The sequence below is a fragment of the Oncorhynchus clarkii genome, chromosome 8 (genome assembly GCF_045791955.1).
Source record: "Oncorhynchus clarkii lewisi isolate Uvic-CL-2024 chromosome 8, UVic_Ocla_1.0, whole genome shotgun sequence".
In the NCBI taxonomy this organism is placed as follows: Eukaryota; Metazoa; Chordata; class Actinopteri; order Salmoniformes; family Salmonidae; genus Oncorhynchus; species Oncorhynchus clarkii.
The window spans coordinates 11,210,523-11,236,138 of NC_092154.1; the positions used below are offsets into that span (position 1 = coordinate 11,210,523).

At 42.6% G+C, this 25,616-nt stretch overlaps 3 protein-coding genes across 3 annotated transcripts; 2 read left to right on the forward strand and 1 right to left on the reverse strand.

Annotated features, from left to right (window-relative positions):
* The first annotated feature begins 538 nt into the window (after positions 1-538).
* LOC139415506 (uncharacterized) lies at positions 539-5,188 on the forward strand. The gene is made up of 2 exons (XM_071163610.1): positions 539-719; positions 2,903-5,188. Exon 2 carries the CDS (start codon positions 3,026-3,028, stop codon positions 4,934-4,936), a length of 1,911 nt encoding a protein of 636 aa, XP_071019711.1. The 5' UTR covers positions 539-719; positions 2,903-3,025; the 3' UTR covers positions 4,937-5,188.
* A 3,086-nt stretch (positions 5,189-8,274) lies between these two features.
* On the reverse strand, positions 8,275-13,797 carry LOC139414930 (zinc finger and BTB domain-containing protein 25-like). The gene is made up of 3 exons (XM_071162575.1): positions 13,675-13,797; positions 12,370-12,559; positions 8,275-11,767 (listed from the first exon to the last, which is right to left on the reverse strand). The coding sequence occupies exons 2-3, from the start codon at positions 12,540-12,542 to the stop codon at positions 10,519-10,521; spliced, it is 1,422 nt and encodes a 473-aa protein (XP_071018676.1). The 5' UTR covers positions 12,543-12,559; positions 13,675-13,797; the 3' UTR covers positions 8,275-10,518.
* Positions 13,798-14,454: 657 nt separating this feature from the next.
* Positions 14,455-20,977, forward strand: LOC139414931 (zinc finger and BTB domain-containing protein 1-like). The gene is made up of 2 exons (XM_071162577.1): positions 14,455-14,662; positions 16,218-20,977. Exon 2 carries the CDS (start codon positions 16,222-16,224, stop codon positions 18,316-18,318), a length of 2,097 nt encoding a protein of 698 aa, XP_071018678.1. The 5' UTR covers positions 14,455-14,662; positions 16,218-16,221; the 3' UTR covers positions 18,319-20,977.
* The last annotated feature ends 4,639 nt before the right edge of the window (positions 20,978-25,616 follow it).

Sequence of the window (25,616 nt, forward strand, 5' to 3'; positions counted from 1 at the left end):
CATGAAATACATTAAGCTATTTTAGTGACATGGTTACTAATCTATGGTTTTTTAAAGATTATTTTGTAAAATACTGTAGGTGGGGCGTGTCTGATTTGAAAGATGGGATGGTTTTTTTAAAAATTATGGCTAGGGATTTTCTACTTTACTTTTTTTATTTTACACTAAAGAAAATGCATTTTTCATTGCATCTAAATCTTGATATCTCACATGCAACCATCTGCACACAAACATGCTAAAACGTGTATTAATGAATTGACGGTACGTTTAAAATGATGAAAATGTGTGTTTTCATGGATGGAGCAACTGAAAGAGACATAACTGAATATTAAATGCATACCATCTAAAGACATTACAGAAATTGGATAGCAAGGCTACTCTAGTCCATTCTGTCCTGCCTCCGTAACGTTTATATGATTAGGAGGCCTCCACGCATTCCACATTTTTATTGAATGACACATTTCTCTAAATAAACTGTCAATCACCTGGTTTCCATGGAAACTGGGCGGTACACTACCTGCGTGCTGCTCGCCGGAGTCTCTCTCGCTCGCTGCAAGCTGGGAGCAGGCATGGGTTTGAAAAGGACACTTAAGCCTGGCAGTGGCAGGGGCGCGCTGTAGTTGAAGGAAACTGGAGATTTCTACTATAGCCGTCAACGCCAACCGATAACCGCCGACTAATTTTGTTCTTCAGGATTAGGCTTTATCAGGTAGACCCAGGTAGGCTATACGTGTATTTCCAGGATATTACTGTTGACCAGTAAATAGATTTAAAACTCAACCAAGCATGTCATCTCTCCGTTTCGCATGTGAAGCAAGGTGGTGAGAGGGAGTGCAGGGTTCATCGTTTAGTTGGTAAAGATATTTTGGCGCCATAAATGTAAGCAAGCTTCATCAGCCTAGATGAAAGGAAAAATATCAATTGTAACCAAAAATATAAATTACAGCATATTACTGATAGCATGATAACTGTAGCATGTGCTTTGCATAATCCAATATCCTAAACTCATTCAATGCAATAGCCTGATGAGAGGTTGGATCATTGGAATTAGTTTAACTGAAATGTATTAGATATTGTAAATTAAAAACTGATAGCCTGTCTGATATTGAGCCAATGATTTTTCAATGAATTCATTATAAAGGGGACAACATTATAATACATTATATATGCCAGGTGGTGCTTGAAATATGATTATAATGTTCTACCTTCAGATAGGCTAAATGGCCCTATACATTTTTGGTTATGCATATTTGTCTCATTTTCAGATCAATAAATGATTTCATATAGTAATTTAATCTTAGATAAAGGACACAGCTATGTACTGTATCTTGTGATCATTCAAGGAAAACTATCAACTAAGCAGCCATTTATAACAAGGTAAACAGGATGAGTCAACTGAGCCAGCCTGTAATTGTCTTGTCCATCATTCTAAGAGGCATGTTTATGAAAACATCTGTGTAATTTAGTTATACATTATCAGTCTGAGTCAGATTGATAGCTTTTTCTGGGAACAATGTGATATGGAACTGACAACTTAAATGTTTACTTCAGTTATATCAGACCGAAAGCTGTCTCAAAGACTAACTTCTGTCAGTCAGTTTATGAAAATACTTTGTTCAATTTGTTCAAGTGATCTTATATACAGTGAGCTCCAAAAGTATTGAAACTGTGACACATGTGTTGTTGTTGTGGCTCTGTACTCCAGCACTTTGGATTTGACATGACACAACGACTATGGGGTTAAAGTGCAGACTGTCAGTTCTAATTTGAGGGTATTTTCATCCATATCGGGTGAACCGTTTAGAAATTACAGCACTTTTTGTACCATGTCCCCCCATTTTAGGGGACCAAAAGTATTGGGACAAATTCACTTATATGTGTATTAAAGTAGTCAAAAGTTTAGTATTTGGTCCCATATTTCTAGCACGCGATACATCAAGCTTGTGACTCTACAAACTTGTTGGATGCGTCTGTTGTTTGTTTTGGTTGTGTTTCAGATTATTTTGTGCCTAATAGAAATGAATGGTGAATAATGTGTTGCGTCATTTTGGAGTTACCTTTATTGTAAATAAGAATAAAATAACACTTTTACGTTAATGTGGATGCTACCATGATTACGGATAGTCCTGACTGAATCATTAATTATAATAAGTGAGAAAGTTAGATGCACAAATATCATACCCCCTCCTAATGCTAATCTCCCCTTTTATTGTAATGGTGAGCGGTTAGCATGTCTTGTGTGGTTGTAACTTTGTCACTCATCATTATTCCCGATTCATTCAGGACTATCCGTAATCATGGTAGCATCCACATTAATGTAGAAGTGTTAAGAAACATTCTCTATTGTTATTTACAATTAAAGGTAACTCCAAAATTACACAATACATTATGTACCATTCATTTCTATTGGACACAAAATAATCTGAAACACAACCAAAACAAACAGCAAATGCATCCAACAGGTTTGTAGAGTCACAGGCTTGATGTAATCATTGTGTGCTAGAAATTTGGGACCAAATGCAAAACTTTTGACTACTTTAAGCTTGTCCCAATACCTTTGGTCCCCTAAAATAGAGGAACTGTGTACAAAAATGCTGTAGTTTCACCCGATATGGATGAAAATAGCCTCAAATTAAAGCTGATAGTCTGCACATTAATCTCATAGTCATTGTATAATTTCAAATCCAGAGTGCTGGAAACAACAACAAATGTGTCACTGTCCCAATACTTTTGGAGCTCAATGTATTTTATGTAGACTAAATGCTTAATGCTGTACATACATGATTACAGTAGCTTTGGGCATAACTGAAGGTTAATCAGCGTTTGGAATGAATTAATTAACATGGCAATGTACATGACAATTACAATTCTAATGTAGTCATTCTCTGTTGATTTTCCCCAGGTTTGAGGATTTGTTGGTAATTAGAAGAGAGAACTTGACAGCTTGCTGTGCATAAGTGAGGTGCGTTCTTCATTTCTAAGCCTTCAGTAGCATTCACTTTGGTGCTGGGCTATAAACTAACCAATGGCGACTGAGGGGGGCCAAGATGGACAGCGTCAGAAAAACGTTGTTTTGAAGAGGAAGTTGACCGGTCCACCCAGACTCCTCCTGGGCAAATCAAAATCCAACAACCAGAGAGGTGACAGGTCTGAGGCTCATTCTAAGAAGAGAAACAAAAGAGTGAACATCATCAATGGAAGTCAGATGGATTCCTCCATCAAACAGTCAAATATAGAAGCTGGAGAGACGGGATCATCACAACTTGTAGCCACTTCAGACAACATCTGTACAACCTCAACAATGGATGAGGATCAAGCTTCATCTGAACTACCCACTGAGCCCTCAAGGTGGCGCTCCACCTCAGATGAGGATGAGACCAGTGAAGGCCAATTGGAAGGACACAGTAAGACGAGGAAATCAACAAAGCATGGCTGGAGAAGGTTATTTTCCCCGGCTCTCATTTGCGTCAGAAGACAAAGGAAGAAGTACGCTGCAAAAACTTCAATCCAGGGTGGTGACCAGGGAGTTGTACAAGCTGAGAGACTAACTCACACTGAAGCAAAGTCAATGGGAGAAGACACCATCTCCTTGAGTGACAAGTGTGTCCGCGATGCGCCTGACATTGACAATGTCAAGAAAAGGAGTCGCAGGTTTACCATCCGGACGTGGCCGACCTTCAAGCGGCTCTTGACAGTGTCTTACGTCCGCGGCCAAAGGCCAAAACAGGGAAATGTTGTACAGGTGGTCTCTGAAGACGTCCAACAACCGTCAGTGACCTTCAGGAAGACATTTCAGCATTTTTTGATGTGTGGAAGAAGGGCACCTTCAGCTGTGATCCCTCTGGAAGACAAGGACACCCAGGACACTGGAGACAAGGACAACCAGGACACTGGAGACAAGGACAACCAGGGGACTGGAGACAAGGACAACCAGGACACTGGAGACAAGGACAACCAGGACACTGGAAACAAGGACAACCAGGACACTGGAAACAAGGACAACAAGGACACTGGAGACAAGGAGACTGAGGTGGAGCCAATGGGGACACAAGACAGGGGACAACAGTGCACATCTGACATCCAGGGGGTTGAGCTTCTGGAAAAGGGGGCTGAGGTTAGAGGACAATGTACAGAGAGAGTGACAGTGTGTGCCGAAGTGAGTGCCCTGCAGCCCGAGAACGAATGCCCAACAGACACCCTAACGAGCCCAGAGTCCCTACTAGTGAGTCCCATCCCGACAAGAGTAGTAAGACCAGAGGTAGATACAGAATACACAGAGACCAGTCCAATGGGTGATTCAAAGGAAACAGGGATATTGGAACCTAAGACTTCTTTCAAAACTAAGTTATGGGAAACTGAGACTTCTACCAAAACTGGCACAGACTCAATCCTCAGTGAAGTCATCAATGTTACCATGGATGCTAACGAGATGCAAGGAGATGAACTGGATCATATCCAGTGTTTAGAGAAGGACAAGGTCATTGAGTCAGACTGTGTGATAATCAATACACTCAACAGCGTTGCCATGGACACTAATGAGTATCCCTCAGACTCAAATCAGATAATTTCTTCAGAGAATGCTGCTGAGGACTCTGCTGATGCATCTGAGGAGAATGACAAACTCTGCATGATCACGGTAGATAACATTGTGCAAAATGGCCCGCCCTTGACCAACATCAGCATCACCCCCGGGGCTGACTCGGATCAGGATGTGTCCGACCAGGATGGCCATGAGGTGAGGGATGAAAGCAACAAGAGTGGCCTCCTGACGGAGGACGACCAGGACTTGTTGTGTGGAGAGAACCTGTTATTGCAGACGGCTCGCTTCTTGGTCCAGGCAGTCATGAGCGCTGCCATGGAGCAGCTCTCAATGGAACAGAGAGGCACTCCCACCACAGTCCACAGGGAGGCGCAAGGGAGTCGAGATCACGCTTGACACCCCCTTCCGTATGTGTGTCCCCATTTGGATCAGCAGAGTTGCGTTCATTACGGCACACAGCGGAAAAAGTTTTAAAACATTTTGCAACAGAAAATGGAAATTATAGTTTCTTATTGAACCAGTAGTTTCTGTTTCAATCCGTTTTCTTCCGTTTTGTGTCTAATGAACACGACCCAGGATTATTGAGAAAATTTATTTTTTAAATTAGACAAGTATACATCTGTAAACCACTTTTAAAGATATTGTTGTTAACAAACCAAACTGCTGCTGTTCATATAAATCTAAACCACAGAACCGTATTGACAAAATACATTTTTACAATATATTCTCTTATATTGTACAAGTGGTGGCACTCAATTTTCACAATTACCATCACAAACATTTGAACTGTTCAGTGTGACTGTGTGTTTTGAAAATGATGGAACTAAGGGCTCTATTCAATCAATATCGCAGAAAATCAGCGTTACTGCGTGATTGAATTTTCAAGGCAATGTTCCCGACTGCATTCTCAGTAAACTCTGCATATGTCACCTCAATCGGAAATTACCTTCACATTTCTAGCGCACAATCTGTAACTCTTCAGTGATACAGATTGAATATTGTCCTTATACTTCAATTACGGTTTATTTGCCTATAGAACAGAAAGTCTCAGATTCTCAGATAAAGTTTATCTGTTCATCTGAATAAAATATAGTTCTTAAAAAGCTGAGATCCGCGATAGGGAAACAGCACCACTGGCTACCCCAGGCGCATTTGTTATTGTTTTTTGTTTTGAGCCAATGAGCAACCAGCATCGTGATACATTACTCTGCTGTTCTATCGCGCAATGACGTGTAACGATGTCAGCGGGGAAAAACAGTGCTGGTTGTTGATGTAACGTCTTCGTTGTTGTAATATCGGTGGTCACGGCAGTTTCACCGCTACCGATTCTAATTTTAATTAATCAAACATTTGATGATGTATTTAAGATATGGTGATTATTTCACACGATGAAAGTCTTAGGCTCTTATTGACTAGTGTCTTGCCCTCTGGTTGCTGTTTAATAGATGTTTAAGCATACATTGCTCAGTTAAAAAGCTTTCTCTCTTATGTGTATAGAGACTATACAACGCTTAACGTTACACCTGTAACTTGTCATAAGAAAATATTAGGTACCCTAGTCGGAATAGAACTCTGTGCTGTCGTTTTTCTGTGTGAATGTCATTCTGTCATGGGAAAATAATGATTACACAGTTTGACACCTGGTGTACCTGGATAAATACAACCTAGTCTCCAGGTGGCTATTTGTTGTCATTCTGTCATCATTGCTTGACCTCCTGGACTTCAGAGGAGATTTTGCAGTATTTGGAAACAAGACCAGCAAACATCTGTCTTGATGCAACACAACATTCAATACATGGAGGCTTGCTGGTTTCCCAAAGGCCTCTTTTAGAGGTGGGGGACTGTGAGGCAAACAGCAATGACATCATTAGAAGTGGATACCAGGCTCTCGTAACCAAAAAAATGTGTCATCCAATGATATGAGCCAACTCTCTGGTCTGACCATGAGCAGTATGTCCTGTATGTGTGATCACCCCCTTGAGATCTGGCTACGGAGGCAATCACTTCAGAGGAGTGAAGGGTGTTGACAGTCTTTTAATGTGACGGGTGAGGATTGATTCAATTGTGAAGAGAAAAATTGCCTTTTCTAATTGAGTTATGTGAGTAATATATATTTGTTGTTGTTTTATGTTAAGTGTGTATAACGTGCTGGTGGATATTTATTTATCAATATAACTATATTTTCTGTTTGAAAACTGTCACCAATTAAATGATCGGAATGACATGCATAATCTCACTCCTGATCGACCTATTTTTAGCTGCAATATGTGAAAATGATCTTCTCCAGTGAAGTCTGCAGTGTGTTTCTACAGCGATAGAGCTGTCTTATATTTCATTATAACCTACCTATCATCAAGAAACTACCAATTTGAACCATTACAGTTCTGTTTAGTTTCTCAGTTTCTTCTCATCATGCTTCTTCTCTGTTAATTAAGGCACAATAATAGTTTGCCATTTGATTGGGAGGGTGGGGTACTACTTATTGTTCTTACAGCCTCAGCTTAATCTTACTTTATGGCAGATTGTAACAATGTATTTTTGGACATTTTGTTATTATCACAAGTAAGAGTATGATGGGTTCCAGCACTATCTGTCCTATAATAAATCAGAATATACTTAACCTAGTGTTTGAGAGAGAATTGTGCTGCCTCTGAGCCAGAAGCCATCTGTCAATTTTAATATTTTTATGTTGAGCTCCAGAGGGATACATAAAACATTCTGTGTAGCTGTTCCATTAACCTGCTTCACTCAGAGGACCATGGCTACATCCCAATTCTCCACCCTTTTCCAGAAGTGTGTACTTGCACACTCCCCATAATGGATTTAAAAGCACATGATTGGTGTAAGCATTGGCTTGGAGGGAGTTTCCACATTTGTTAAATCCGTGTCGGGAATGTGTGCAAGTGCACACTTGTGGAAAAGGGTGGAGAATGAAAATTGTGACGCAGACGAATAAGCACGGGGTAGAAGAGAGGCCTGATTGGTACCTTTTGGGGATGAGTCCTTCAGCTCTTAAGTGGCCTCTGGTGGTAAGAAGTTGTTACTACAAGAACAGGGAACATAAAGCCTGGTTCAAGAAATGTTGCTGTTCTTGCTTACTCATTTGCAGTCCTTGTCTAGCGAAGTTTGGCATGACAATGAGTGACAAGGAGTCGGCATGATATAACGCAAACAAACTTGCACTCAGGTTAGGGAACATACTAGGTGTGCTCTATAAATTGAGCTGTGTTGAGATTCTCCACCCTTCTCTAAGTGTGTCCTACTTTCTCTGTCCTCTGTCCCCTTTAAACACATTGTATTGGTGTAATCATAGGCTGATTGAAGTTACCACTGTAAATCTTGCTTTTACTTCCATGAGGGTGAGTGAATGTGTTTTTACACATTTCGTGGATAAGGGTAGAGCATGGGACTAAAGCAATGGAGGCTGCTGAGGGGAGGACGGCTCATAATAATGTCTGGAACGGAGTGAATGGAATGACAAACATTGAACATTGAAACTATGTGTTTGATACCATTCCACCTACACCACTCCAGCTATTACCAGGTGCCACACACACCAGTGTATTTAGACACTGGTGTGTGTGTGTAACATTTACCTCATCACAATTACATGCAGAATTAAAAAAACAGAAATAGTGAGAGGGAAAGGGAAAGGAATTCCGATATCGGAAACAGATGTTCGGTTTGTAGAAACTAAACATTCCTATCAATGAGACGAGTTACATGAGACAATCTGTTACAAAATATATTTATTTACAAAACCTTTTCCATGTATGGAAAAGTGACACAGATTAAAGAAAACATGAAACCACGACAAAGTGTATGACAAAGTGAAAAAGCCATAGAAGAGTAGCCAACTGAAACATACCAGAGGTCACACACACCAACAGGATAGAATGGAAACAAACCCAGAAAGGTCAATTTGATAATCCTAGGTTTATACTGTCTATCGCAGTACATACAGGTTCCTGGTTCAACATTACTAGATGCATTCTTCTACACACTCTGATAGCCATTGCCACATATCCGTCAAATATAAATCTACAATCGCACAATAATAAAGCTTTAGAGAACTATTTAAGTTCTCTTTTAGTCACTTCTACTCTTGCCTGGCTACCCAGACTCTTTGCTCTGGCCAAACGCTACGCCACGCCCACGGACTTTGGTTGTTTTCTCCGCCATGAGTCTGGATCTGAGTACCTCCCCAACCCTCCACCCTTTACCAAATGCGAACACTTTGTTTTGTACAATGCCCTTCGTCACCAAAACCCTCCGTCTTTCAATGATGGCAGTCTCAGATTGAAGTATGTAGCTAACGACAGAGCAGCGGAAGAACTTAGTGTAGGTCGTCAGGCTACTTCTACTCATGTTAGCCTGTTATGAGCTAAAATAAGTCCTTCCTCTTAGTGTTGTCAAGGATTTAATTTAAATTTTATTTAACTAGGCAAGTCAGTTAAGGACAAATTCTTATTTACAATGACGGCCTACCCCAGCCAAACCTGGATAACGCTGGGCCAATTGTGCGCCACCCTATGGGACTCCCAATCATGGCTGGATGTGATACAGCCAGGATTTGAACCAGGGACTGTAGTGACACCTCTTGCAGTGCCTTAGACCGCTGTGCCACTCGGCAGCACAGGATAAAGTACATTCAACAGGTTTCCTCTGTAGTCAAACACTGCTAAGGGTCGTATGTGTTAAACATCTCAGAGGAGTGCTGATTTAGAATCCGTTTTGCCTTTCAGATCTAGAATGAATAAGACAGGGGGGGACCTGATCCTAGATCAGCTCTCCTGTGACGCTTGAATACATCCCCAGGTTTTCCAGCTTTAAAGGTTTTGGGATGACACTTGTGGCTTTGTCTTCTTTTGCATACACGTCCATTTTCATAGTTAGTACACACTTCTTGAAGGTGAATGAAGCTTTGCCAAGCAAATTCTCTGCTAATTATCAAGTTTAGGTATACTGTGCTCATTTGTAAGTGCTAGTAAGTGCTAGTTTGTTGAGATTAAAGAAAGAAAAAGAGGAACACCAAGCCCCTGCTCATGATTTTGGAGGGAAATATTGAAATGTTCCAATATGTGTAATGATGTACTACCATACATCAATTGTGTACTGCAACATTGTGGGCGTAAGAATTTGTCCCTTGCAAATTCCTGTAACCCTGACAACCCTCCATAACAACATGCCAGGCTCCATTTCAACAGCTACTTATTTCTGAGAGTGAGAGTTATTTTCTGAGAGTCAGAAAACAATGCAGATACATTTCCAATCAATATACCAGCTGGTAAAATATGACAACTGAGAGAGAGACAACACATTCCTCTTTTAAATACCATGTTCTATTCTATTCAACCGTTCACTGAATAAAATAACATACACTTTACACTGGATTCACATCACAGGGTTTCATCTAACCGACAGAGAGATGACGGTATTGACATAAGGACAGGATACAATCGGATCAGTGGAAAAATAATGACAAAAGGTAAGGAACGCAACTGAAACAGGGTCATGTTCAGTCGGAATCAAACTGAAGAAAACAAACTCAAACAGGGTGAAACAGGAGGCACTATCTGGAATCGTCCAATAAGAATCACTAAGTTTCGTTTTCCATTGCAAAAACGTTTTACTATTGTCGTGCCCTAATGAAGACGAACCAGCTGTGCACAGTCTCTGGTGAGTGCAGATGGGAGAATGAAGATGTATTCACAAAACACTTCTTATTACATAGCTGTTATCCCCGGGTAACTGTAAGGGTATAACTTATGTCAATTACCTTGTAACAAGTATAAGTACATAGTTCTTACCAATTACCATTGTTAATCCAGTTTTCTAAGAAAACACTCCAAAAAAAGAGAGGCTACTGCATAATCACACAAACAAGAGTTATCAAATTCGGTGGTGACTCCAACACCAACACCTATGTAAAATGGGAGTTGATGTACTTCTTTCATTTCTACAGTTTGTTTTCGCTTTCATTCCACAGCGATGTTGTCCACGCTCTCCTGCGAGATCTCAGAGTCTAGCGAATAGCAGGAGCTGCCATTGTCCTGAGCTTCCCTGTTTGCCTCCTCCGCCAGCGCTACTGTAGTGCTTGCCACCACCCCGCCGCCCTCCGGTGGCCCCTCGCAGAAGTGCCCAGAAGCGTGGATGAGCTGGCTGCAGAGGCGGCTGTAGCGATGGTAGCGCGACGGCTTGCCTGTGTGCGTGTACATGTGCTCCTGCAGCTGGCTCTTCTGGGTGAAGCGCAGGCTGCACACGGAGCAGGCGATCTTGCGCTTTCGTGTGTGACTGGTAGTGGAGGTGGTCATGGTGGCGGTGGGGGGTGTACTGGTGCCACCGGCTATACCCCCCCTGCTCCGCCTTAGCTCGGTGGCTAGCTCGTCAGCTAGGGCTTGGCTCTGTCTCAGGGCCTCCTCCAGGTAGCGTGCATCCTGCTGATCCTGGGGGCACCCCCGCTGCTGCTGCTGGTCCTCATTGCCCACTGTGTCCCCTCCCCCGCCCTGGGAGAGGCCCTCCATTAGTCCGCTGGGGTCCAGGGCGCAGGTGGCGTGGCTGAACAGGTGCTCGCGGAGCCCCTCGGGGGACGAGCAGCGCTCGCCGCACCGGGGGCACAGCAGCGCATGGGGGCCATCCTTGAACAAGAGGCCCTGGCAGGGGTTGCCGCCCTGGGCCAAAGGAGACGTCGGGGACCCTCCCCCGCCTGGCACCGGATGGCACTCCTCTCCCTCTTCCTCCACCGTCTCCTGCTTGATGCGCGTTGAGATGTCTGAGTCGTCGCCGGAAGCCACAGAGGAGACACCACGGAGGAGACCAGAGAAGGGCTGACAGCCTGATGAGGGGACGCCCTCCATCCCCACAGTCATCGAAAACTGGGTTGTGTGTGAACGGCCTGCCCGAGTGGACGAACGCCCGTCCTCGGGGCCGCCCCCTCCTTGGGCACCTGCACTACCTTTAGGGACCCCAGTACCCTCCTTGTTTGCTAACTGGGATGAAATCTGAATGCCGTACAGGTTGGACATGCGGACAAGGTCGGCGGTGGCGGCATCGGGTCCACCCTCACCAGGCTTACTGCACAGCTGGTAGGCATGGAGGAACTTGATGCCCTCCTGCAGGCGGCCCTGGTCCACCGGCTGCTTGGGGCCCATGCCCGTGTACATGATGTGGAGCAGGTAGCTGAAAACGTCTGGCTGGATGTCCGTGGGCTGGATCTTAATGCACTCACTATGAAGATGACGATAGACAGTGGGAGAGTATATTAGCCTTTACTCTCGAAGCACATTCATATTTCCTCTCTCTAATAACAAAGTATATCTAAGTCCCTTGGATTTTGTAAAGTTAGATATATGTATACAAACTAGTTAAGACCTTCTCTCGTGCAGGACATTCAGGTAAAGAAACATGTGGTTAACAACCAGTACAATGTGAGACAACTTACACAACACCCCTTCTAGTCCCCAATGTCACTGAAACAACCTCTGATGGTCACTAGACCCTGGTACTGTAAAACAAGACCAAACAATTATGGCCAACTATTTACTTGAAGGGACTTGCTATACACATAGGCACTCATTGGGTGGCAGGTAGCCTAGTGGTTAGAGCGTTGGACTAGCAACCGAAAGGTTGCAAGATCGAGTCCCTGAGCTAGGAAGGTAAAAATATGTCGTTCCGCCCCTGAACAAGGCAGTTAAACCACTATTCCCTGGTAGGCCATCATTGAAAATAATATTTTTTTCTTAACCGACTTGCCTAGTTAAATAAAGGTCAAATTAAATAACACCCTTAGTGTGTCACAGAATGCAACAGTCATGCAGTATGCATCTAACCTTGACTGATGAATGAAGATCATCTTGAAGTAGTTGGAGAAGGCAGCAAGCACGGCCCGGTGGGCCTTGAAGTACACGTTGCCAATGGCGACTGTGCAGTCGCACAGGAAGCCAAACTCCCTCTGGACGTTGAGCTGCTGCAAGAGGAACAGGCTGTGGCTGGAAACGTCCATGACACCCCCCACTCCACCTCATGTCACACACATAAATATACGCACATAGTAATTCATAATATAAAAATTAGGTTCAGGAGAGGATATGTTGTGCAGACCTGGGTTAAAATAGTATTCACTTCCTTTCAAATAGTTTGGGGCGGAGTTTGCACTTCTGGGACTATTCAAATTGGTTCCATTGTGCCAGGTAAGCTCAATAAATATACACAAATACTATTGGAACCCAGGCCAGGTCTGATTGCTGTGCAAAGACAACATGTGATTCTTTCTATATGATCAAACTATTTTCTCAGCCTCGAGAACACACCGAAAATAAGTTGATAAAATGTCACACCTCTGAAGCATGCATTAAGCATGCATGCTGCTGAAACAATGGCGTACTCTGCTGGTCAAAAAACTGAAAGTAGCCCCCCCCCCCCCCCCCCCCTAAAAAAAAAAAAAATACTATTGGCCAGATGTTGGCATCTGCGTAACTTTCTACCTGTTGACATCTTAGGTAGTAAGAGTTTCACTTCCGGTGTGAAAAGATGAAACATTGAGGAACCGCAACCTAATAATTACTTTGACATAAAAACAGTTCCTTTTATGTCGATGTATACTTACGGCAAGGTTATTACATTGTAACAGATAGTGGGCCGATATAATATACCGTTACATTGTTGCAATAGATAGGGCATGTTTATATTGTAGCAAACCCTTTATTTAATTGTATCCATTTATGCTGACTACTTCAAAGCAGACGGGACAATATGATGGACTGTCAGACATAGCAACGCATGCATTCTTGCAACCGCCACAGATAAAGGGGTCAGCTTTCGAATGAAATATGCAAATAACCGAAAAATACCATCCTAAATTATGGTCAACATGCCAGTCCCCTATGTAGCCTACAACACACAGGCGGTCTCAAAATATATTCGCCAGCTTGTTTCACTACAGCATCACATCGATTCGCACACGTCTGCGTAGTAGCCTATCAAGTGTTCCTGCCGACCGAATCAAGTGTTCCTTCTAGACAAAATCAACAACCGTGAACAGCCTCGATAACCCACACGGGCCCCAATGCATGCATTTGGATATCCCCTCCTATTTGCAAAACAAAGCAAATACGATAATCGGAAGTCTTTCTTACCACCTATTTGCGAAATATATATTAAATAAAGGTTTATATTTCGTACGTAGTCTATTTGTTGCCACAGAGAAATTCTCGCACGGTCTCGCGCGTCTTCCTATGTGATTGTCTCCTGAGGTTGTTATTCGTCACGTGACTATACAGTAGCCTACTGTATATTTGCTGTTCTGTCATAAAAGGTGTGAACATTTTGTAAATACCGTGTGTAAAAAAAACAAGTTGTTCAAATTGTGTAAATACCGTGTGTTTTACGTTCCCCTAAAACATATGTCGTTGGTTGACAAGCACTGAAGTAAGGGTAACATTCTAAATACATTCTAAAATTGACATGACATGTTCAGTCAATTTAAGAGCGCCTCAAAGTTCAATAACCAAGTAGTACAGCATCATAAACGCACGCCTTGGAGATTTGATCTTTTTCGTATTTGCCTTTATGCTGCAATGTAGCCTTTAACATCCTATCAAGATGTAAGCCTACTTCTGTAAAACTTTAAGATTAATCAAATGTGTACCTACACCATCCTTATCGGTGGGTTATTATAGTAAGTGCATATGGAGGCGAAATAAATAGGCAATAAAATTAGGCTTTTAATCAAATTTATGCGGAGGAAGATAAACCTAGTTAATTTTATGCATTTGCGCTATTAACTTAAATAGCCTATGCCACAGTCACAGTCTCTATGTTCGTCCATTTTACTTGTAAGCGTCCAGCTGAGCAGCCTAGTCACTGCCTTGTTACAGTACACCCAGTCTCGGGAGGTTTGGATTTGCGTGAGTGGGGCTGGATCTCGCTCAGTGCGGTGAACGAGCTCGGCAGAGCGGCTGTGCGGAAGTTCTTTCATCCGTGCTGCAGAAGGGGCTTGCTTCGCCCTCGCGATTATTCTCGTCACAAGTTTATGGTTGGATAAAAGCGGTTCAGGTGGAACTTCTGGACAGTACACTCCAACTTGAGTTTTACTACATCCACAGTCTGCTCCATTTATTGTCGGTGAGTATTTATTCAGTGTTTTCACAGAGTAAACATTCCTGCTTTCGGAAAAACCCTGTGCCTTTTTTCTCATAGAGTGAATGCGGGTAGGAGCGCGGGGGTGGCAGTGCGTGCTTGCGTGAGATTTCCGACAACACTGCCACTGCCGTGGAGGTCTCTCCATTTTGGTTTCACATTGTTTGGTCCTCCCGATATTTTCAACAAGAAATAATAATCACCAATTTACGCTGATGCTCCGATTGGAATGATTGTAAAGCTGTTTAGGTCATCGTTACTTTTGGTGAGGTATGATTGACAGCCACGATGCCCGCACGACTTAGTCTCCAAAACAGGCCAATGAAAATTGGTGGGCGGGATTTGAGCAGTCAACGAGTACCGACAAAGAAACGGCTATTTTTGAGCCATAAATAAGAGGACATCACCTCACTGCACATTATCAAAGTAGACCATTGAGTCTACAGCTGTTGGACAAACAGATATTTCATTGTGATCAACTAAGTTCAAGTACATTTTATGTTATTGGCTTTAAAAAAAAAGGCTACAAATGCAGTGCAGACTGAACTCCACTTTGTAAACACGTTACTGTAGAAAATCTGTAATTGACATCACTGTAAATCTGTAAATTAGATTTTTTAAAAGCTAGCTATATACTGTAGATATATGTATTTTTTGCTTCCAGAGGAGCACGGGCTTACACAAACACACACACACTGAGCGGTTGGAGGCCAGGGTCTGTTACAGTGTAGCATTAAGGGATTACGTGCCTTGCTCATGGGCACAAAGTCAGGAGATGGAATACCTGAATCCTGACAGAGATTTCCCCATCATATGTGGGATTCAAACCAGCAACCCTCCGATTGCAGGCCTACCTCTCTAACCTCTAGGCTTTATGCCGCCACACTAGTTCAAGACATAATGTGCTCTACTGTATATTATACAATTAGGCTAGATCGTTTTGAAATCGTCAATTTGATAATATAGTCCTGTGTGAGTACATACCTGGATGACAGGAATTGTCTTTAGGGTGAGCCTAGTGGTTAGAGCGTTGGACTAGTAACCCGGAAGGTTGCAAGTTCAAACCCCCAAGCTGACAAGGTACAAATCTGTCGTTCTGCGCCTGATCAGGCAGTTAAGCCCACTGTTCCTAGGCCGTCATTGAAAATAAGAATTTGTTCTTTAACTGACTTGCCTAGTTAAATAAAGGTAAAATTAAAAAATAAAATAAAAGGTAAAATAAAAAAATTAAATAAATAAAAGTATGTGCCACATGCAGACCTTTCAAAAAATACTTTACTTCAACATGCAATGTTTAGCACTATTTTGAGAACTTAATTAAGGCATGAGAGTTTACATTTTTTTTAAATTTCCTCTTTTGTTTTATTTAAACTTTGTTTTTAATGAGGGTTATTGTACAGGGATAATAACCACTCAATGAAGCTTAAGATGTGCAATTGTGTTTTCAACCAGATTTGGTACCTGCTAAATAACTAAATGTAGCATCTTTAGATTGAAGCATTGCTTTGCTAATTCGCTGCTCTCCCCTTCACTCTTCCAGGGTGATGGCGAGGCCGAGCCACAGCGAGCATGTGCTGCAGCAGCTCAACAACCAACGGGAGTGGGGCTTCCTGTGCGACTGCTGTATTGCCATTGGCGACATCTACTTCAGGGCCCACAAGGCAGTGCTGGCTGCGTGCAGCTCCTACTTCCGCATGATGTTCATCCGGGACCAGCAGGGGACAGCTCGCATGGATCTCAGCAACATGCAGATCAGTGCAGAGTGCTTCGACCTCATCCTGCAGCTCATGTACCTTGGCTGCATCGTGGTGGGTAGCTACGAGTTTGAGGAGCTCAAGGTCTCAATGGCCTACCTGCAGATGTACTACATCCCAGACACCCTGGAGGACCTCAGGGACATCAGGAACACCTCCAACCTCACACCGTCCTCCTCGGCCTCCTCCTCTTCCTCCACCACCTCATCCAGCTCCTCCTCCTCCATTGGCCCGGCAATTGCAGGAAAAATGATGTTTGGAGTCCGCATGTACGAGCAGCAGAAGCCAAGCACCCCAGAGGGGGAGCCCAAAAGTTTGCCCAAAGTTGCCATCACTGCTGTGCCTGTGCGACCAAGCATTCCTGTTCAAGTCAACAGGCCTCCACTTGTGGTGGAGGATGTGGCTTCCCCTTTGGTAGTAGTTGCACCACCGTTTCTAGACAGTGTGGCTGAGCAGCCTTGTGACCTGCGCAAGAGGCCCGGTGGCCGGAGTGCCACCTTGAAAGAGCGCCCCCGCTTCGGGCGCACATACACCTGCGACGACTGTGGCTTTGTCTTTAGCTGCGAGAAGTTGCTGATCGAGCACATCCTCACCTGCACCAATCGTAAGGCCTTTCAGGTCCCCAGGACCAGCTCCGAGGCAGACAACGACTCCAGCAAGGTGGAGAGCTCGGCCTCTGAGGGGATGGAGGAGCACAGGGTGGTCTGCAAGGGTGAAGAGGATTGGCCGGACCACAAGTCAGACGCTGACACAGTGATCAGGTCCATGACAGTTGGTACGGATAACGAGCCTGGTTCTGCTAGGAATATCACCATCAAGGTGGAGCTGGAAGAAAGCGTGGTGTCCGAGATGGATGGCATTAAGGTAGTTCAGGTGGGAGAGATCAGTGCGAGGCACGGTGCACTCAGCGACACTATGAGGGAACCGATTAAATTTAACCGGGAGGCCGAGGCTTGTGTTTCAGTCATGGACGACAGCAACGAGCCATTCGAGGGGCACATGTCCAGCAACAAGGATTCTGGCATACCTGTTAAGATGCGCAAGATTAAAGAGGAGAAGCAGGACCGGGACAGTGCACCGTGTGAGCTGTGCGGGGAACTGCTCACAAAGGAGGACCAGTCAGCTCACTACATCTCCAGCCACATGGGACACATCTGTGCCTGCGGGAGGTGTGGCCAGGTCCTAATCAAGGGGAGGCAACTGCAGGAGCACGCTGAGCGTTGTGGCGAACCTCAGGGTGCGGACACCGACTCCCACGGGGAGGAGGCAGACTCGCCCCTGCCCGAGGACCCGCAGGCCATGGACGATGGGCTGCTGGAGGGGGGTGACCTGGCCTGCCCCCAGTGTGGCTTGCTTTTCCAGAGTGAGAGCCTAGCATTGGAGCATGCTCTGGCCTGCCACGAGCAGGAGCTGTTCCGCCCCGCTCTGCTGGAGGATGGCGGCGTCGAACCGGACCACCGGCGCAAGCACTTCTGCGCCATCTGTGGCAAGGGCTTCTACCAGCGCTGCCACCTGCGGGAGCACTACACCGTCCACACCAAGGAGAAGCAGTTCACCTGCCAGACGTGCGGCAAGCAGTTCCTGCGTGAGCGACAGCTTCGGCTGCACACCGACATGCACAAGGGCATGGCGCGCTACGTCTGCCCCGTGTGCGACCAGGGAACCTTCCTCAAACACGACCATGTGCGCCACATGATCTCGCACCTGTCGGCCGGCGAGACCATCTGCCAGGTGTGCTTCCAGATCTTTCCCAGCGGAGAGCACCTGGAGAAGCACATGGACGTGCACCTGTACATCTGTGGCGTCTGCGGGGAGAAGTTTCGCCTTCGCAAGGACATGCGGAGCCACTACAACTCCAAGCACACCAAAAGACTGTGTCCTGCCTGAATTTTATGCATCTATTACTTAAAAGCCATAAATGTGAGAACAAATTTATGCACTTGAACACCAAAAAAAGAACACCTATAAAATCTGCACTTTCAAATTTGTATGAATAATCAAAGTGTGTTATTGCCTCAAATTCTGGCCATTTTGTCATTAGTTTCACACCCCTGTACTAAACACACATTACTGTCATTTGTTGACAGTGCCACAGTACACAAATCCTTGGCTTTTGGAATCTGGTGTTTCTCAGCAAACAGCCTATGCAATACACAGTTCATGGAATGAAGTGGATTCAACTTAAGTTCCTTGCAAAGAGGTGTGTTTTGATTGTAATATGAATCCACACTTCAATATAGTCTTTGTGAGTAGTTACTGTACATAGCACTTGTGCATTTACAATGAAGAATGGCCTTGCCTTTGCTTTGGCGGTGCCGTGCTCTTGCTTTACAGGTGTGCATGAGAGTGGCATTGCATTCTGAACACTGTCTGCCAGTCGATGCCACTTTGCAACGCTCACTTCTTTGTCATTTCAATGTAAAGCATTAGGGACATGGACAAGCATAACTGAATATCTCAACAAATGGACTTATCTGGCTCCTTGTATTTTAAAATGATGCTACGAAATGGAAAGAGGCATCGTTTGTTTAGCCCAATCATAACATAGGCTATATATCCCATCCCATCACGGTTTTCCAAAATTCTGTTTCAGACAGGCTCAGAAATTCCTGTCTTTAAAGGCCCAGTGCAGTCAAAAACGTGATTTCCCTGTGTTTTATATATGCCACACTATGAGGTTGGAATAATACTGTGAAATTGTGAAAATTATTATATAATGCCCTTTTAGTGTAAGAGCCCATAGGGACCCGCACAAAAAAGTACAAAAATGTATGCACTCACTACTGTAAGTCGCTCTGGTTAAGAGCGTCTGCTAAATGACTCAAATGTAAAGACTGGTTTTGGTGAGGTGGAGTTTTGGCCTGCCGGGTGTCATCACCAGGTGGTAAATTAGTTAATAGACCAATAACAAAGAGTTCCAAACCTCTGCCAATAACAGCTAGTTTTAGGTTTTTCCCTCCGCACTCAGACCACTCCCAGACAGTCCTAGCAAATTTCTTGCTTGAGAAATTCCTCTTTGCTAAGAAGCTATTTTTTTTTATTTTTGACCATTTTAATTGAAAATAATCAAAGTAAGGTACTTAATTGTTACCCAGAAATGATTTGATATTGAGATAAAAACAGCTGCATTGGACCTTTAACCCTCAAATGATAGTTTTGAAGGTAGATTTATTTTCTACCAGAGTTGATACACATGACTACAACTCATATCAGATATGAACACTTTTTTTTTTTTCATGAAAGTTGCTTTTTAAGTGGAAAGTTCAATAGCTGTGAGAACTTCAGATTGTAAATAGGACACAAAAAAAAACACTAGAATGCTTTACTCTTGACAACGGTTATCACCTAATTCCATATGAAATCTTTCATGCCACCAAGGCAAGATCATGCACTCGCTCTTTTGCTTAATCAATTATTTCACCTGTTTACTATGCAATGTTGGGCTATTTGCTTTTCAAACAGACTTCTATTGTTGTTATACAGTAATTACTTTTATCACTGTGTGAGAAAACAGTTATGATGTCTAGATTGATTCTTATTCAGTTTTCCTGGTATTACCTATACAATTAGCAACATAACTTCGACCCAGTGACTATAGGACAGTAATTTGGCTTTATAGACAATCAAAAACGGTAATATTTCATTTTTTTGCATACTGTACACAGACTAAAACTAGTGTCTGAATCCACTCTTGGGAACTTTTATTTGCTAATCGATGACTTCATTCTTGTTACATTTGCTTTCTCTTCAGCTTGGATAGATTTAGTCGGAAGCTTCCTTTAACATTTTCTGTTGTTTTGAACTTTTGTTTGCTTGCATTACACAGCCAATATTAAGCTTTGTCCTACATTGGTAGTGTTATATTGCGGGGAGTTACTTGAGCAGTATGACTCCTGCATGTTGGACAATGTCACACGTGTTGCTATTGTGAAATGCTAATCCTTTTGTTTGTTGCACTGCAGAGAGAACATACTCATTTTAAAACATCTTGAAATGACATGCAGTAGTGTGGAAGCTGGTAAAGCCTCTTAAAGTAGCTATCCGGTGTTTCCAAATTTCTATGAAATATGATCTATAATTAATTACTATAGCTAGGTTTCCATCTAATGGTGACAGATTTCCATGTGAATATTCAAAAAAAAATTACATGAAAATTAAAATGCGCATTTTACCACCAGAGATGTTGCAGATTAAAGGCTGTGCGTGATGACGTAGTGCGCGTAAAAATAGCTTTTGCGGTTAAATTCCCATGTACCGACAACAAAAAATACAAGTTAAATAGGTTTCCATCACATTCAACTATTTTTATAGTTTTCTCACCCCAAAAAATGTCATTATGTTCCCAGTCCGGCATTGCCAGTGCGCTCCAGCCAACAGTGCACAGATACAGTACTGTTGGCTAGAGCGCACTTATAGCCTACATCAGGGATCATCATCTAGATTCAGCCAGTGGACTGATTCTTTCTTTTCTTGAGTGGATGGTCAGGTGGCCAGAACATAATTACAAATAATTTGTCAACTGCAAATTGACCTCAAGAAGCCCAAACTATATAATATTTAACTAAAACAGAATCATTTCAAACCTTGCTTACGTTGCTCACATACTGTATATCTCTCTATTTACAAATCTAAAATCACTTGGAGCTGATTTGCTGGTGTTTGTACAGTCTTTTTTGACCAACAATAAAAAAAATATATATATACAAATTTTCACAGAAAACTTGGGCCAAATTTGTCCCCCAGGCTGCCAGTTGGGGAACCCTAGCCTACATGATGACATTATTATTAAAAGCGTTTCCACTGACATTTCTCACATAATACATTTTACAGACACAAAAAAAAGATCCCACCTTGTCTAGTGTATTTTGTTTTGTCGACATTTGGAAAGTTTACCGAAAACCTTTCAGTTTCCATCAGGCCTGTCGTTACATTTCATATCTGACATATACTTTACTCGCATAAAAAAGGTTAGTTGGAAACCTGGTTAATATGACTGAAATATATTAATTGAAAAATTTTTTAAAAAATTAAAAAGTTAAAAAGCAGCTTTTCTGTGGTGTGGGCGTAAACCGGTCGATAAAAATCGATACAAATATCCATGACAAGTAAACAGCTGATTGGCCAGCTCAGCCAATGAGTCAGTGGACGGATTCGATTATACTGACCAGCCGGGTACCTGGCAAAGGCACATTCTATCATCGGGCGAAAGAGGGGAGGGAAGAGCGCCCTTCTCAAACGGAAAAGTAATCTACGCCGCTCGGTCATTTTGTCAACAAGGCAGCATGGTGCATCGTCCAGAAACATACATATATATTCCATAAAACAAATGTTAGAATTTGCTCATTTTCATTGGGAAGGCAGATAAAGCTCAAAAGCAATCACTTTTGCATTAGTCCTACTCATTACTCCACGTGCTCCTACGTCACACCTAGCTCATGCCTGAAGGCAGCCCAGTTTCAAAATGAATGCAATCAACTTTCACCCGGTGCAAAACATGCCTACATGGGCAAAATTAATCAAACCCCTCATTGAGACGCCTTGGCCAAAAACTTTGGCCACAAATACAAGTATAGAATGAGTCAACAACATTATTTGGGTATGAGTTAACAGTTATTTTAAGCCATCATAATGTAGGCCTACAACATGACCATGTACAGATGTAGGATCTTAATTTGATCACTCTTTTGTTGCTGAGAATATTCCTGAATTGTAAATTTACTGAAAACCCACACTAACACATATTAACAGAAATTGAATTTTCATGTAGCCTACTTTTGACCAGCTAATAGCCTAACCACATATCAAGAAACATTGTGTTCAAATACTTTAGCTGCAGGATTATTTTTGCTATATAGGTCAAAATTAAGATCCTACATCTGTATGGAGGTTGTATTTTAATAACCTAAACAGGAGTGACATCCCTTCAGGGGGTAAATTAAGAATTATTAATGAGCAAGCAAGCTAATTTCTGTATATGATCTACTACTCAGGGCCCTATCCAATCAAAAGCAAGGTAAAACAAATTCAAATTATCCTTTTTTTATTTTTTCTTCAGACAGTAACTGTACCTTGGTTGTGAGGAACAAGACAATAACATGGCTGTTAGGGGGGAAAATGTATTTCTTTCATTAAGTATATTAGAGAGAGATGAGTTTGAAAACCAAACCGGTGTCAAACAAAAGCATAAGTCATTCGTCATTTCTGTGTTTTTACTGCTGCAATTTAAATTTATTATTGCTTTTTAGAACCGTTAAAGTAATGCAAAATGGGTACGAAAATGTGTTGGTATGCAAACAATCTGGTAACTCATGTCACCGCAAGTGAGGCTTTTATAGAGTTAACCCACTTGGGAGAGATTGTAAGGAGTCTACCTTGGCAAGGGTTTTAGTATTTTATATTTCATGAAGGAAACATATACAAAGGCTGTTTACACAGGAAGACTAATTCAGATTTTATATTTTGACAAATCGGATGAGATCTTTTGCCAATAATTGGGCAAAATACCAGAATTGGGTCACCTGTGTAAACACAGCCATAGAGCTATGTTCATTTGCATTGCAAATCGTATATGACGAGTGATTTTGCTATAACTACACACAGCCAAACTGGGAGTAGCTCCTATGGTCTGCACCTGACATCAATCCAATATATTTATCGGAGGGAGCACTGATTTGTTCTCTAATCCACACACAGGGCAGAAAACAAAGGCTGCATTTACACATGCCTCCAAATCTTTTCACCCTATAATTGGTCTCTTGACCAATCAAAACAGCTCTTTTGCCAATAATTGGGCATAGATCAGAATTGGGTTGCTTGTGTAAATGCAACCATAGAGCCATGTTCAGTTGCATTGTAAATTGTATATGATGAATGGTATTGCTGTAACTACACTGTCGATATTAGACATTTTTAGGATAAACAATAGTTGGTCATTATACAGCAATTGATTGCATGAAATAAAAATTAAATAAACAAGATTGATAATAAAGATGTTCACCAACCAAGTGTGGTGTTTTGCAAAGTTATTTGATCTATCACCATGCTGGTAGGTAGCTAGAGAAGGCTTGGCCTACTATGTTAGATTTGACTAGGTGGTAAACAACTACGGTCAAAAGTGACTTTTCGTATCAGGTTGGATAATTAGGTTAAGGTTAGCAAAAATGCAAAAAATTTCCCCCTACATGCAAATTTGGACGTCCCGTTGGCTGCGTTAACACAGACAGATAGATGACTTTGGATCCTCTTTTTTTTTTTACCACTAACTGGTCTTTTGATCAATTAGATCAGCTCTAATGCCAATAATTGGGCAAAAGATCAGAATTAGGCTGCCTGTGTAAATGCGGCCTTTGACATACTGTATCCCATCTAGCCAATCGCATCAGATTTTTTTGAGAACTGATCTGAATGGCTAAAATACCAATTAGTGGGGAAAAAAGATCAGAATTGCAGCCTATTTTGGCCAGGTGGCCATGTTGATTAGATAATTGATTACTGGTAGTTGCTTGTTTGTACCTCGTGCTCTGACGCAAACGCTGCCCCCCCCCCCACCCCCCACGTTCTTCACTCAACTCCCAAAATATTGCTATCCATGGTTAGTAGCTAGCAAAAAGGCGGAGAAAGTGTGCGCGCCAAAGTGTTTTTGTTTACAAATTCGCCATGGCCCAAAGCATTGAAGGTAAGTTACAAGTAAATGTAGTTTCTACAAACAGTTAGATAGTTTCTCACACCCTAGTTCTATGCTTGCGTTGGCTAAACTGGCTTTAGTAAGCTATTTAGCTGTGCACACTTTGTTACTCAATATTTAAGTTTCAAACGAAATACTGTAGTCACACAATTATCCAACGTCTTCACCATGGTTTGCAAACTTGTTGATTGTCTGCAGGTGACAGGCGCAGGTCGGGTCAGACTGGGAAAAGTCTATGCCAGAGTCCCCATGACAACGATAATGTGGTCATGCACGACCCTGAATGCAACGCCATACTGGAACTAGATTCTTCAGAATCGTCTGAGGAATCTTCAGTAGAAGAAATTGTGAAGGCAAAGCTTTGATTTAGTTATTGCCGGTGTTCTAGCAAACTCGCCTAGTTATCTGCTCAGGAAAATGACACAAAAGGCAGATAGATGGTGGTGGATCTCTCGTTTAAGTTGCTTTGCCTTACGTTAATTTTTCTAAGATGCTATACTTGTTAATAAACCCATTGCTTTCCCCTTGTTAGTGTTCTACAGAGCCGGAGGTTGTAGGCCCAGCCATGGAGCTGGAAAGGAGGATTGAGGAGATGAGGAAGCGAAATGAGGCTTTGCTGAAAAGGTTCAAAGTAAGTCTAGCAGTAGCTAGTGCAGCGTCCTGACTGAAACTGATATCATACAAAGGTAAACACTATATGCTATTTTGAAACGGTTTAGCTAAGGGATTTGAAACTGAAGCCTTATCATATTCGGAAACATTTATGTGAATGTTCGATGGTGTATTTTCAGTAGAGGCTTTGTTACCTAAAAAGCAGAATGCAAATGGTCACTGAATTGGTTACCTTTACATTTTCCTCATGTCTTTGGCTGCATTGAGGCCTCAGCTATAGTCACCTCACCTAAGTCACATGACATGTCTCATTCTTCATAGGAAGTTGAGGAGGACAGGAGAAGGGCTGAGCGTAGGGGGGCAGCCCTGCTGCCCAAAGGCACCAAACTGGTCAAAACCAGTTATTCAGCTCATACCACTGATGTGTCGGACCAGTGGGAGAGCCTCACCATCACCGTAATGAACCAGGTGCCAACCCAGGTGTTTCCTGTGCAGCCCGCTTGGTGGAGACATTGCACTTCTCACTTGCTAATTGACTGCAAGGAAACATAATAAAGCAGTATCCTGAGTCATGAAATTAATTGGTTAATTGAAATGCATCAAATGGACTGAAAGATTCCTAAAGTTGACCTGGATTCATCCAGTTGATCGCACCCCCACCCCTACTGATAAATAATACAGGATAACTTGTAGTTACAGTATCAATCTTTGCCGTTCCCATTATCTCTATTGATGGGGTGACATTGCAGGTGACATACAGTTTCCCCTCTGAAAAAATGAATAATGCTTTTTATTTATGAATTCAATGCACCATCTAATATCCCCTCTCCTATGTGTCCTATGGAGAAGGACACCCGTTTGGTGGCAAGGCGGTCTAATGGAGGCAGAA